The sequence below is a fragment of the Salvelinus namaycush genome, chromosome 34 (assembly GCF_016432855.1).
Source record: "Salvelinus namaycush isolate Seneca chromosome 34, SaNama_1.0, whole genome shotgun sequence".
NCBI lineage: Eukaryota > Metazoa > Chordata > Actinopteri > Salmoniformes > Salmonidae > Salvelinus > Salvelinus namaycush.
The window spans coordinates 738544-752509 of record NC_052340.1 but is presented as its reverse complement, the minus strand read 5'-3'; the positions used below and the strand labels follow the sequence as shown (position 1 = coordinate 752509).

At 42.0% G+C, this 13966-nt stretch overlaps 1 protein-coding gene across 1 annotated transcript in view; it reads right to left on the bottom strand.

The window, feature by feature from the left end:
* Window positions 1-11885, bottom strand: part of nyap2a (neuronal tyrosine-phosphorylated phosphoinositide-3-kinase adaptor 2a) — a 98330-nt gene extending 86445 nt beyond the window's left edge. The window contains exons 1-2 of the mRNA XM_038974430.1: window positions 11496-11885; window positions 1625-1857 (exon numbers count right to left, since the gene is read on the bottom strand). Of these exons, the coding sequence (XP_038830358.1) occupies window positions 1625-1827 (203 nt within the window). The 5' untranslated portion in view covers window positions 1828-1857; window positions 11496-11885. The remainder of the gene's footprint in view (window positions 1-1624; window positions 1858-11495) is intronic.
* Window positions 11886-13966: the final 2081 nt, after the last annotated feature.

Sequence of the window (13966 nt, the reverse complement as noted above, 5' to 3'; positions counted from 1 at the left end):
GATGGCCGAATGGTAAAGAACAACTAGCCGCTCGAGAGCACCCTTACCTGCCGATCTATAAATTAAGTCTCCATAATCTAGGATGGGTAGGATGGTCATGTGAATCAGGGTTAGTTTGGCAGCTGGGGTGAAAGAGGAGTTATTACAATAGAGGAAACCAAGTATAGATTTAACCTTAGCCTGCAGCTTTGATATGTGCTGAGAGAAGGACAGTGTACCATCTAGCCATACTCCCAAGTACTTGTATGAGGTGACTACCTCAAGCTCTTAACCCTCAGAGGAAGTAATCACACATGTGGGGAGAGGGGCATTCTTCTTTCCAAACCAAATGACCTTTGTTTTGGATGTGTTCAGAACAAGGTTAAGGTCAGAGAAAGCTTGTTGGACACTAAGAAAGCTTTGTTGCAGAGCGTTTAACACAAAACCAGGGGAGGGAACAGCTGCATAAAAATGGATGAGAGAGCTTCCTACTGCCTGAGCTATGTTGTTGTTGTAAATTGAGATGAACGTGGGGCCTAGGATCGAGCCTTGGGGCTCTCCCTTGGTGACAGGCAGTGAATGAGAGAGCAGATGTTCTGACTTTATACACTGCACTCTTTGAGAGAGGTAGTTAGCAAACCAGGCCAAATACCCCTCAGAGACATCAATACTCCTTAGCTGGCCCACAAGAATGGAATGGTCTACCGTATCAAAAGCTTTGGCCCAGTCAATAAATATAGCAGCACAACATTGCTTAGAATCAATGGCAATGGTGACATTTGAGGACCTTTAAGGTTGCAGTGACACATCCATAACCTGAGCGGAAACCAGATTGCATTCCAGAGAGAGTACTATAGACATCAAGAAAGCCAGTCAGTTAATTATTGATACGTTTTTCCATCACTTTTAATAAACAGGGCAAAATAGAAATTAGAAAAAATAACAGTTGGGGTCAGCTTTATCTCCCCTTTTAAATAAAGGACGCACCGTGGCTGCCTTCCAAGCATTGGGAACCTCCCCAGAGAGGAGAGACAGGGTTAAAAAGGCCAGAGATAGGCATGGTGATGATAAGGGCAGCATCCTTAATTACTCTGTTTAGCCCATGGCCTCACATGTGAATCCTTAAAATCCATAAGACTGAATTGAGCCGGTCGGTCACATTTGTTTTAAAGTAACATACTACAAACCAGAAACATGGAGATAAGACATATATTGTGCACTTCTCACCAGCTGTTACTTCCGTCCCAAGACAGTGTTCCTTCCGTCCCGCCGGCAGGTACAAAAGTAACGTTAGGCTAGTTCTCTTCTCGGTCTATTTAATTTAAACTCATTTACCCTAGAAATTAAATTTCTAATGGTGGAGGACATATATCAGTTTGTAATAAAATATGATCTCTGAGCAATTAGGAAGGGGAAAAAAAGTGTGACTTTCGTCCCAGTTTTCCCCTACTGCATGGGTGTTGGTGTGTATTTCTCTGTATATGTGTGTGTGAAGTTATTGTCCTGTGAAGTTAAAATGAACACATTCCCACAGTATGTCATTGAAGTGCTGGGAATAGAACCCCCATCATTTCACACAGGTTTTTATACATACGACGTGTCTTAGTTCGTATTTGTGTGCATGCGCATGAGCTCTTTGTCTTACCTCTTAATGGCTTCTTCCTGTCTTCTCTTCTTATCGTGTTTCTCCTGAAGGTAGGCCCAGTTGGTCTCTTTCCGGACGCGGTCGCTCTCACGGGCGATGTCAGAGGCATTCTGGATGACCAGTCCGTCATAGGCCCTGAGTCCACTGTCCTCCACATACTGGAAGAACCTGCTGAACGATGCTTCCTCCTCTTGAGAAGTCATTGTTTTTCACTGGCAGTGGAGCAGAAAGCACTGCAAGTAGAGGGATAGGGTAGAGACACAGACAGGGCTGAGTTACACGATAAGGAGGTCAAGTCAATAGTAATGACGTCTGGTGTATAACGACGTTGAGCAGGCAAATGACATGCAAAGTCCCACTGGGCACAAATATTTGTCAACGTATTGTGACATGGAATCTACGTGGAAAATACATTGGATTTGAATAAAGTCATCAACGTAAACTGTTGTTTTGAGGGTGACATTTCAACCATAGGATTATGTCGTTATTGTAACCAATTTACTTGTATGTGATATGTTGAATTTGAACCATTGAAACAACATCAGATCGTCAACATTATATCCACTTTCAGGGGCAACACCTCCTACTGCAGAGCTAATCTACAGCTATTAAATTGGTATCAGGGTTAACCAGGGTTATAACCAAGCCTGACCTACTTAGCTTTTGTATTTGTCACTGACTACTACCAACGTGCTATCGTGAGAACGATTATTGAGAGACCTCTTAATAACTAAATATGTTCAATGTTGCTATTGAAGTCATTCCAAAAGGTAGGTTTAACAGAGCAAATGAAATGTAACCTTAATTTATAAGTCATATATCATCAATGATACTTTTTAGGCCTATAGCATTGGCAAAATCATCAACAACAACTGTTTCAATTTAACCCAGGGTTCAACTACAAATAGACAATACATTTAGGCATAGGGTTTCAAGCTTTGATTGATCTGAAATGTAATCTTCAAGTTAATCATTAAAATGTGGGATTCACATCTCCATCGCAACCAACAATCTGAGTTCAAGAATATTACAAAACTCAAACTTTATCGAAGGTGTATTTGACATTTTATTTGATTTAGTCCTATTCTTTAATTTAGATTGTTGGTTGAGATGGAGACGTGACATATTCATTCATATTCATTTATAGACAAGACCGTTTTTAAGCCAGTGACTTAGATGAAACTATCCCAGCATTAGATATCCTTTAAATGTTAGTATTTGGTTGTGTTGTCAACCAGTCACAATTTAAAAATTGTAATACAGTAAATAGCCTAAAGTAAAGAGTATCTTACAAACTAATATAACAGTATTTATTCAACCTTTAAGTTAAAAGCACATCCATGGCCACATTTTAGGTTAGCCTTCTGTAACTATAAATGTCTTCTTTAATCATAGAAAGCGTGCATGATCAAGATACTGTAGGTCTGCGGAGATCAATGCATTCGGAAAGTATTCAGACCCTTTACTTTTTCCACATTTTGTTACGTTATAGACGTATTTTAAAATGGACCCCAAAAAGTATTTCCTCATCAATATACACACAATGACAAAGCAAAACCTGTTTTTTTGCCATTTTTGAAAATGTATTAAAAATAAAAACAATTACATAAGTATTCAGACCTTGAATCAACTTTGGCAGCAATTACAGCTTCGAATCTTCTTGGGTATGACACTACAAGGTTGGCAAACCTGTATTTGTGAAAAACAAAACCCACAGCATGATGCTGCCACCACCATGCTTCCCCGTAGGGATGGTGGAAGGTTTCCTTCAGATGTGACGCTTGGCATTCAGGCCAAAGAGTTCAATCTTGCTTTCATCAGACCAGATAATCTTGTTTCCTTTTGGTCTGAGGGTCCTTTAGGTGCCTTTTGGCAAACTCCAAGCAGGCTGTCATGTGCCTTTTACTGAGGAATGACTTCCGTCTGGCAACTCTACCATAAAGGCCTGCTTGGTGGAGTGCTGCAGCGATGGTTGTCCTTCTGGAAGGTTCTCCCATCTCTACAGTGGAACTTTGGAACGCTGTCAGTGACCAGCGGGTTCTTTGTCACCTCCCTGACAAGGCCCTTCTCCCCCGATTGCTCAGTTTGACCGGGTGGCCAGCTCTAGGAAGAGTCTTGGTGGTTTTAAACTTCATCCATTTAAGAATGATAGAGCCCACTGTGTTATTGGGAACCTTCAATGTTGCAGAATTTTTTTGGTACCCTTCCCCAGATCTTTACATTGACACATTTCTGTCTCGGAGCTCTAAGGACAATTCCTTCGACCTTATGGCTTAGTTTTTGCTCTGACATGCACGGTCTATGGGACCTTACATAGACAGGTGTGTGCCTTTCCAAATCATGTCGAATCAATTGAATTTACCACAGGTGGACTATAATCAAGATGTAGAAACATCTCAAGGATGATCAATGGAAACAAGATGCACCAGAGCTCAACTTCGAGTCTCATTGCAAAGGGTATGAATACTTATGTGAATAAGATACTTCTGTTTTTATGTGTAATACATTTGCTAACATTTCTAAAAACCTGTTTTTGCTTTGTCATTATGGGATATTATGTGAAGATTGATGAGGAAAATATTTTATTAATCAATTTTAGAACAAGGCTCTAATGTAAACAAAGGGTTCTCTATAATTTACGAATGCACTGTATAAATACAAAATATCTGACATTGTATTCCCATTTGAACTTTGCGGTGCTTTTATAATGGTTGAGAGCACATTGATAACATATTTAGATGTCAATTGAACCAAAAATCAAACAATGTTTTTCCATTGGAAGTTGGTTGTGCTTTTAGATGGCTGGAAGCATAGTGCCACACTACAGAACTGTTCTGCTAGCACAGACTGGAATATGTTCCGTGATTCATCCAATAGCATTGAGGAGTGCACCACCTCAGTCACCGGCTTCATCAATAAGTGCATCGACGACATCATCCCCACAGTGATTGTACATACATATCCCAACCAGAAGCCATGGATTACAGGCAACATCCACACCGAGCTAAAGGCTAGAGCTGCCGCTTTAAAGGAATGGGACACTAATCCAGACGCTTATTAGAAATTCCTCTATGCCCTCAGATGAACCATCAAACAGGCAAAGCATCAATACATTACTAAGATTGAATCCTACCACACCGGCTCTGAAGCTCGTCGGATGTGTCAGGGCTTGCAAACTATAATGGACTACAAAATGAAACCCAGCCAAGAGCTGCCCAGTGACCCGAGCCTACCAGACGAGCTAAATGCCTTTAATGCTCGCTTCGAGGCAAGCAACACTGAAGCATTCATGAGAGCACCAGCTGTTCCGGATGACTGTGTGATCACGGTTTTCGCAGCAGATGTGTGGCAAGTGTCTTCACTGATATTTTCAATATCTCTCTGACAGAGTCTGTAATACCTACAGTTGAAGTCGGAAGTTTACATACACTCAATTAGGATTTGGTAGCATTGCCTTTAAATTATTTAACCTGAGTCTAACATTTCAGGTAGCCTTCCACAGGTTTCCCATAATAAGTTGGGTGAATTTTGGCCCACTCCTCCTGACAGAGCTGATGTACCTGAGTCAGGTTTGTAGACCTCCTTGCTCACACACACTTTTTCAGTTCTGCCCACACATTTTCTATAGGATTGAGGTCAGAGATTTGTGGCCACACCAGTACCTTGACTTTGTTGTCCTTAAGCCATTTTGCCACAACTTTGGAAGTATGCTTGGGATCATTGTCCAGTTGGAAGACCCATTTGCGACCAAGCTTTAACTTCCTGACTGTCTTGAGATGTTGCTTCAATATATCCACATCATTTTCCTGCATCATGATGCCATCTATTTTGTGAGGTGCACCAGTCCCTCCTGCAGCAAAGCACCCGCACAACATGATGCTGCCACCCCCATGCTTCACGGTTGGGATGATGTTCTTCGGCTTGCAAGCCTCCCCTTTTTCCTCCAAACATAACGATAGTCATTATGGCCAAACAGTTCTATTTTTATTTGATAAGACCAGAGACATTTCTCCAAAAAGTACTATCTACGTCCCCACGTGCAGTTGCAAACCGTAGTCTGGCTTTTTTATGGCGGTTTGGAGCAGTGGCTTCTTCCCTGCTGAGCGGCCTTTCAGGTTATGTCAATATAGGACTCGTTTTACTGTGAATATAGATGCTTTTGTACCTGTTTCCTCCAGCATCTTCACAAGGTTCTTTGATGTTGTTCTGGAATTTGCACTTTTCGCACCAAAGTACATTTATCTCTGGGAGACAGAACGCGTCTCCTTCCTGAGCGGTATGACGGCTGCGTGGTCCCATGGTGTTTATACGTGCGTACTATTGTTTGTACAGATGAACGTGATATCTTCAGCCGTTTGGAAATTGGTCCCAAGGATGAACCAAACTTGTGGAGGTCTAAAAAAAAAATTCTGCGGTCTTGGCTGATTTCTTTTTATTTTCCCCTGATGTCAAGCAAAGAGGGACTGAGTTTGAAGGTAGGCCTTGAAATACACCAACAGGTACACCTCCATTTGACTCAAATGCTGTCAATTAGCCTATCAGAAGCTTCTAAAGCCATGACATAATTTTCTGGAATTTTCCAAGCTGTTTAAAGGCACAGTCAACTTAGTAATGCACAAAGTAGATGTCCTAACCGACTTGCCAAAACTGTAGTTTGTTAAAAAGAAATTTGTGGAATGATTGTAAAACGAGTTTTAATGACTCCAACCAAAGTGTATGTAAACGTCCGACTTCAACTGTACATGTTTCAAGCAGACCACCATAGTCCCTGTGCCCAAGAAGGCACAGGTAACCTGCCTAAATGGCTATCACCCCGTAGCACACGTTGGTTGCCATGGAGTGCTTTGAAAGGCTGGTCATGGATCACATCAACACCATCATCCCGTAAACCCTAGACCCACTCCAATTCGCAATGCCGCAATGCCCAACAGATCTACAGATGATGCCATTTCAATCGCACTCCACACTGCCCTTTCCCACCTGGACAAAGGAACACCTATGTGAGAATGCTATTCATTGACTACAGCTCAGCGTTCAACACCATAGTGCCCGCAAAGCTCATCACTAAGCTAAAGACCCTGGGACTAAACACCTCCCTCTGCAACTGGATCAAGGACTTCCTGACGGACCGCCCCCAGGTGGTAAGAGTCTGCCATGTTTCTACCCATCTGCCATGCTGTTCCTCAACCCCGGGGCCCTTCAGGGGTGCGTGCTTAGTCCCCTCCTGGACTCCCTGTTCACCCACTACTGCGTGGCTAAGCTACACCATCATTAAGTTGGCTGATGACACAACAGTGATCACCAACAACGATGAGACAGCCTATAGGGAGGAGGTCAGAGACTTGGCAGTATGGTACCAGGACAACAACATCTCCCTCAATGTGAGCAAAGCAAAGGAGATGACCGTGGACTAACTGGGACCTCTCTCCCAGTTTTAGGCTGGGTTTCTGTACAGCACTTCGAGATATTAGCTGATGTACGAAGGGCTATATAAAATAAACTTGATTTGATTTGATTTGGACTACAGGAAAATGAGGGCCGAACACGCCCCCATTAACACTGATGAGGCTGTAGTGGTGCGGGTTGAGAGGTTCAAGTTCCTTGGTGTCCACATCACCAACAAACTATCATGGTCCAAACACACCAAGACAGTCGTGAAGAGGGCACGACAACACCTTTTCCCCCTCAGGAGACTGAAAAGATTTGGCATGGGTCCCCAGATCCTCAAAAAGTTCTACAGCTGCATCGTCGAGAGCATCCCGGCGTAACAGAGGGTAGTGCGTAAGGCCCAATACATCACTGGGGCCAAGCTTCCTGGCATCCAGGACCTATATACTAGGCTGTGTCAGAGGAAGGCCCAAAAAATGGTCAAAAACTCCTGTCACCCAAGTCATAGACTGTCCTCTCTGTTACCGCGCGGCAAGCGGTACCGGAGCGCAAAGTCTAGGTCCAAAAGGCTCCTTAAAAGCTTCTACCCCTAAGTATTAAGACTGCTGAACAATTATTCAAATGGCCACCCGGACAATTTACATTGACCCCCCCCCACACACACTTTGGTTTTACATTGCTGCTACTCACTGTTTATTATGTATGCATAGTCACTTTACCCCTACCTACATGTACAAATGACCTCGACTAACCTGTACATCCGCACATCTTATTGTGTTACTTTCTATTTTGTTTTTTACTTTTATTTATTTAGCATTTCTAAAGCAATTATTTAGCAATTAACTCAATCTTGTACTGCATTGTTGGTTACGGACTTGTAAGTAAGCATTTCACAGTAAGGTCTACAACTGTTTTTTCAGCGCATGTGACAAATAAAATGTGATTTTATTTAAGGCTAGGGGGTAGTATACTGAATTTCCGCCTGACTGACATGCCCAAAGTAAACTGCCTGTTACTCAGGCCCAGAAGCTAGGATATGCATATAATTTGTAGAATTTGATAGAAAACACCTTGACGTTTCTAAAACTGTTAAAATGATGTATGTGAGTATAACAGAATTGATATGGCAGGCAAAAACCTGAGGATATTTTTTTTTTTTTGGGGGGGTGTCAGAGGCCTTTCCAATGCAGAACCTAATCCTTCCAGTAGATGTCAACAGTCTTTATACAGGGTTTCAGGCTTGTTTCTTGAAAAACTAACAAGTAATAGTAGTTTTTCCAAAGTGAGCTCAACAGGAAAAGAATGCTTTTGGTGCGTGTGAATGAGTGTGCGCTCTTTGTTATTTTCCTTTCCTATTGAACACCGTTCTTTCCGTCTGAAATATTATCCTTTATTTACATATTAGGGTACCTGAGGTTTGAATAGAAACATTGTTTGACTTGTTTGGACGAAGTTTACCGGAACTTTTTGGATTCCTTTGTATGCATGTTGAAGGAGTGGATTACTGAAATCAATGGCGCAAACAGAGTTTTTTTGGATATAAAGAAGGACTTTATCAAAAAAACTAACATTCATTTGTAGCTGGGACGAGAGGAAAACAGAGGAAGATCTTCAAAGGTAAGTGATTTAATAAATCGCTATTTGTGATTTTGTGAAGCCTGTGCTGGTTGAAAAAGTATTTTGACGTGGGGCACTGTCCTCAGATAATCGCATGGTATGCTTTCGCCATAAAGCCTTTCTGAAATCTGACAACGCAGTTTGATTAACAAGACGTTTGGCTTTTAAATGATATAAGACACTTGTATGTTCATGAATGTTTAATATTACGATTCTGCAATTTGAATTTGGCGCGCACCAATTTCACCGGATGTTGTCGACAGGTGTTCCGCTAGCGGTTCGCGAACCCTAAGAGGTTTAATAACAGATTGGTAATTCAACACACTTTTGGCTGTCTTTTTGAGTGGGTGAATAAAGGTTGAAATCTCATTGATCAACTTCTCAATCAAATATTACCCACATTTCCACGTTGAAATGACATGGTGTGCCCAGTGGGGTAGTGGTAATTCTTTTTGAATGGATCTAGAGTAGATTTGCATGAATATAAAATGTCAACAAAACTGTGTGTGTGTCTGTGTGTTTGAGCACTAACAGCGTTGTGTATGATTTTGTGAGAATATTTGAATGGCTTCAACTGAAATTAGCCTGTCTATGTTTGTTGGATTGTGTGTGTAGTTGTGTGAGAGCAAATCAAAAATGTGTGCTAAATGCAAACGAAACAAAATGCATGCTTTTTTCTAGGTCCCATAACCCATATTTAAATGAATTTGTAATGACTACTTTGAACGGTACACAAATTTAACGAGTTCCATCCTTCAAATATCTTGGTATCTGGCTTGTGGACAAACGACCATTTAAAAAACATGTCACTGAGCTGTTGAAGAAGTTGAAGATCAAGGTTGGTTTCTTTTACAGAAATTAATCATGTCTGACTTTCGTAATTAGGAAGGAAATCGCAGAGGCCACTTTTAGGTTTATTTTAGATTTTGGGGATATTGTCTACATGCATGCAGCAGCATCTACACTTAAACCACTAGATGCTGTTTTCCATTGTGCCCTCAGGTTGATTACTGGTGATGGTTGTAGAACTCACCATTGTGTTTTGTATCAAAATGTGGTTTGGGCCTCATTGTATGGAAGGAGAGAGCAGCATTTTCTTGTGTTATCTACAAAGCTCTCATGCAGAAACTTCCTATGTATCTATCATCATTAATAGAATTTAGACTTACAAATGACCAAAGCCGGTCTCAGGCTTGGATAACACTGGATGCCCCTTCAGTCTCCACAGAGTTGGGTAAAGCTGCTTCTAGTTTTTTTTGCACCCTTTATGTGGAACACCTTACAGAGCTCTTTGAAATGAGATGTTCTGGTCCCCCTTGGTCAGTTCAGAGTAATGATCAGAGACCTCTATGTTGATAAATGTGCCTGTTTTTCTTCATATTTTTTGTAATTTTGTATATTGTGTGTGTTTGATGTATTTATGCAGGGCTCATCTGCAAAAGAGACCCTAGTCTCAATATGACTTCGCTGTCAAAATAAGGTTTATATATATATATATATATATATATATTTCATAAAGAGTTTTTTTGTGAGCCTATGTTGCAGTGCATTTTGGGTGAATTTGGGCAGGTTGTTGAGATCCTATTAGCCACACCAGAGACCACAGAGAGATCTGATTGGATGAGTAACCTCTCGCTCAGAGTAACAGTTACATCATGCCAGAGATACTGGGCACCTTTAACATTGCAGCCGACATTAAAGTTGAGTCGAGACTGACTGATCTACAAATCGCCTTGCCTCATAAATAACTACTCAATTTTATTTGATGTATTTGTCAGTCAGTGACAATTTATCAATGATACATCATGGTTTTGATGCTCTCGAACACAGACAATGGGGGAGTGGTACGGACCTCAGCCAGCTGGTGATAGCATAGCCTCTTCCAGGCAAGCTGTGTGTAGCCCATTGCAAGACTCTACATAGCTAGCAGGCTAACAGGCTGATCTGCTGCTAGCCAAGACTTGCCCCCGACCCCACAAATGCACACACCAATACATAGCTGATGGGGTGGGAGTGTGTATTTTTGTTTGTATTTATAGAGATCGGAGGATGAGTTTTCTTGTATGTGGTGAGGGGGAAGGTATGTGTGTGCGCGTGTCCGTGCACATGGGTGTGAATAAATCAAGGTGCAGAATGTAAAAGGAGTTAATCGATCTCTTTTCTCCTTTGTCATTCCCTGCACTCTCACTTACCCACTCTCTCACTTACCCGCTCTCTCACTTACCCGCTCTCTCTTTCTCTCCGCTTGTCCCTCTTTTTCCTATTCTAAATTTCTCCTCTAATCCTTGGCCCAATTCTCCTAATCCAACCCCCCCCCCGACCCCCCCACTCCTTGCTCTCCTGATGGAGTCACAGCTGCATTCTAAAAATGGAATAGAGAGCGACCCCGGCCGTTGCCAGGCAACAGCATCTCACGGTGGAGGGTGACATAATGCAGAAAAGGGAGTTCCTAATTCATCGTTTGAGACACATTTGTTCCGCCTCAGAGACGGGAAGCGTGAAATGTTATATCTGCAGTGGTTTGTGGTGAGCTGTGCACCACCAATACAGCTACAATGGACGTAGACTGTGTATACAACTGACAATAACGAATAGTGTGAATACAAATAACACTACGGATAGACAGTATGTACAATATAATGGGTTTACTCTATACTCCAAGTGGGTTTTTGAGGACTGTCTTTCCCTATTGACATATACTGTATACTACCAACAACATACAGCTCAAAGTAGGTAGACTACATTCTACAGACAATCAATGTTGACCGTAGAGCATTGAAACAGATCCATAGGCAGACGCTGAAGCGGAACCGGAAAACAGAATAAAAGCGGGATAGTGTAGCAGGCAAAGGGGAATGATACTTACAGTGGCTGGGTAGTGCTGGGGTCAGACCAAGGTAACCTAGAGGTTGACCACACTAGTGGGGGTTCAGTCCTGTTCACCACACAGGGTAGGAGGGAGGAGAGGGGGCTGAGCTGCAGGTAAGCAGGATCACCCGGAGCTTAGCACCATAGAGCCCCCAGTGGTACAGAGCACGACAGAGGAGAGAGCCCGGTAGTGCTGCTGCTTCTGTTGGAGATCACAGGGACGCATGAGGAGGAAGAGGAGGAGGAGGTTGACCATCTTCAAGGTGCTGAGTACCGCGTTGTGAAAAAGCAAGGGCCAGCTCCAACCTCTGTGACGGACAGATAGACAGGCACAGAAGGGGCACCCAGGACACTGCAAGCTGGGCTGGACACAGACAGCCGCTGGTTCCCCCTCCCTAGAACAGTTCAGACACACATTCTTGCATCAGTCGTCACTAGAAACAGCAGGCTGTGGTGCTGTCACGGCAACCCGCGAGCATCCAGCTCCCTCCCTGGTTGCTTGGCTCCTCCTTCCTCCGCTGCGGCTGTGTTTCTCTCTGTGTCACACACACATATCCACCCAGACACACACTGTTCTCTCACATACACAAACACACACACGCAACACAGCAAAACAAACTGAGAAGGCTAGGTGCAGGAGGCAGCGATCAGAAGTGGTCCAGGGCAACTCTCCCTCCCTGGTGATGGCGTCACCTCCTTGGCAGTCTGGCTCTCTATCACATTCCAGCTGCCTCACATGATGATACAGTAGTAGCCTCACAGGCAGCCTGACAAGCACAGAGTGGCAGAGCGGCTGTGAATTAATCCCTGATTCCGAGTGGTAAACCGCAACACAGATGAAGAACAAGTGTGCTAATCTACACTTCCCATCCCTTCTACTTCAATCTCCTCCCCTGCTCCTCACTGGCTCGCAACTGCCTGTTCTCCTTGCTCTACCCCCACAATGCGGTATCTCTTCCACGCTGCCTCATGCTCTGTCTCGTCTCTCTCTCCAGATAATTTGTTTTCAAACAAAAGGTTAGTATTTATCCATTTGGAACTTGACCGGAAAGTGTGCGTATCTCTGTGCACATCTCAGACCATGCGTATGCACAACTTCTTGTGTTTGATCAATTATATTGGAATTATAATAACGGTAGGCTACAGAAAACATTCAAATGTAGGCCTAATGTAAAAACAGATGCATTTGCCGTTGGTAAGGAGATTGCATAGCAGCATGTAGCCTAATATGTTTCTTTAACTTTTATTATATAGGCCGAAATCATTATCGTATTGCAGGACTTGTCTCTCCTTTTATGACATGACTGGTTTATTCCCACTACACAACAAATATTAGGCTTCTATTTCCCCATCACTCATTTAATAGCCAAACATGCTAGAAAGTAAATAGATCAGTAGCCTATTTAAATTATTTGACAGTATCGGTAGAGAGCAGGCTACAGTGTCGTATTTTCCATAGAAGTGTGCTGTAGCATTTACTTTCAAATTGTTTGAATAGACAATCAAACTTGCAGAATGCATGGCCAGTGTTTGGCACTCGCCAAACACTAAGCCAGTGCATTTTTATTTTGAAAAATCACTGCAAAAGTCAAAATAAAACAGGGTTTTTCGAGGGTTCTTTGTAAGGCAAAGGATTCCAAAAAGGTTATTGGAGGTGGGGAAGGGTTTGATCTCCGAACAGTACACGCATCCTATCCATGACTTCGCCGGGATGTTGTTCATTGATAGAGAAAGTTGTTCCTTCAGTACCTGTCCTCTTTCCAACACGTTTCTTAACACCCACTCGCTTAATCCAGTCAGCCTGCAGGCACACAGCGTGATTGCTAGAGCGTGATGAGGCAAGTAATTTACCAAAGTTATTGGAATTCTCTGTAATTTTGGTAATCTATGATAATCTATATTCATTTTTGTAATTTATACTTGAATAACTTCAAAAATATCTATTCATATATTGTATTCATCTTTTATATATGTCTATGTGGTCCATGAGTTTCTATTGGATAGACCATATGGTTCAAGTGAAAATAGCATCATTAATTTAAAAAACATCTAGTCAACAATGGCATAATTTTCAATTAAATCTGCAACTCTTCAAAATAATGACTTTCTTCACAACTGCCACCAGTTTGGTGCCAAATATTGAAAACATAGACATATTGACATATTAAAATAAAAAATTTAAAAATACAATTAAGGATGTAACGCTGATGCCCTCATATTAAACACCAATTGCATTCACTAAGTTGATGGTTTATATTTGGGATAATATTGTACAGCTTTGTCATTAAATGTTGTATTATAAAATCATCTTATTTGATTGTGTTATATATGTTACATGTGATAAGGCCTCACAGGTAATTACAGACACCTGTGAGAATCTGAATTACCCAAAAAGGCCACTAGTTGTCATCTGATGAAATTCCTAAAAATCCTTGAAAGTTACCAAAATTCTGTTAGTTTACTGGTAAA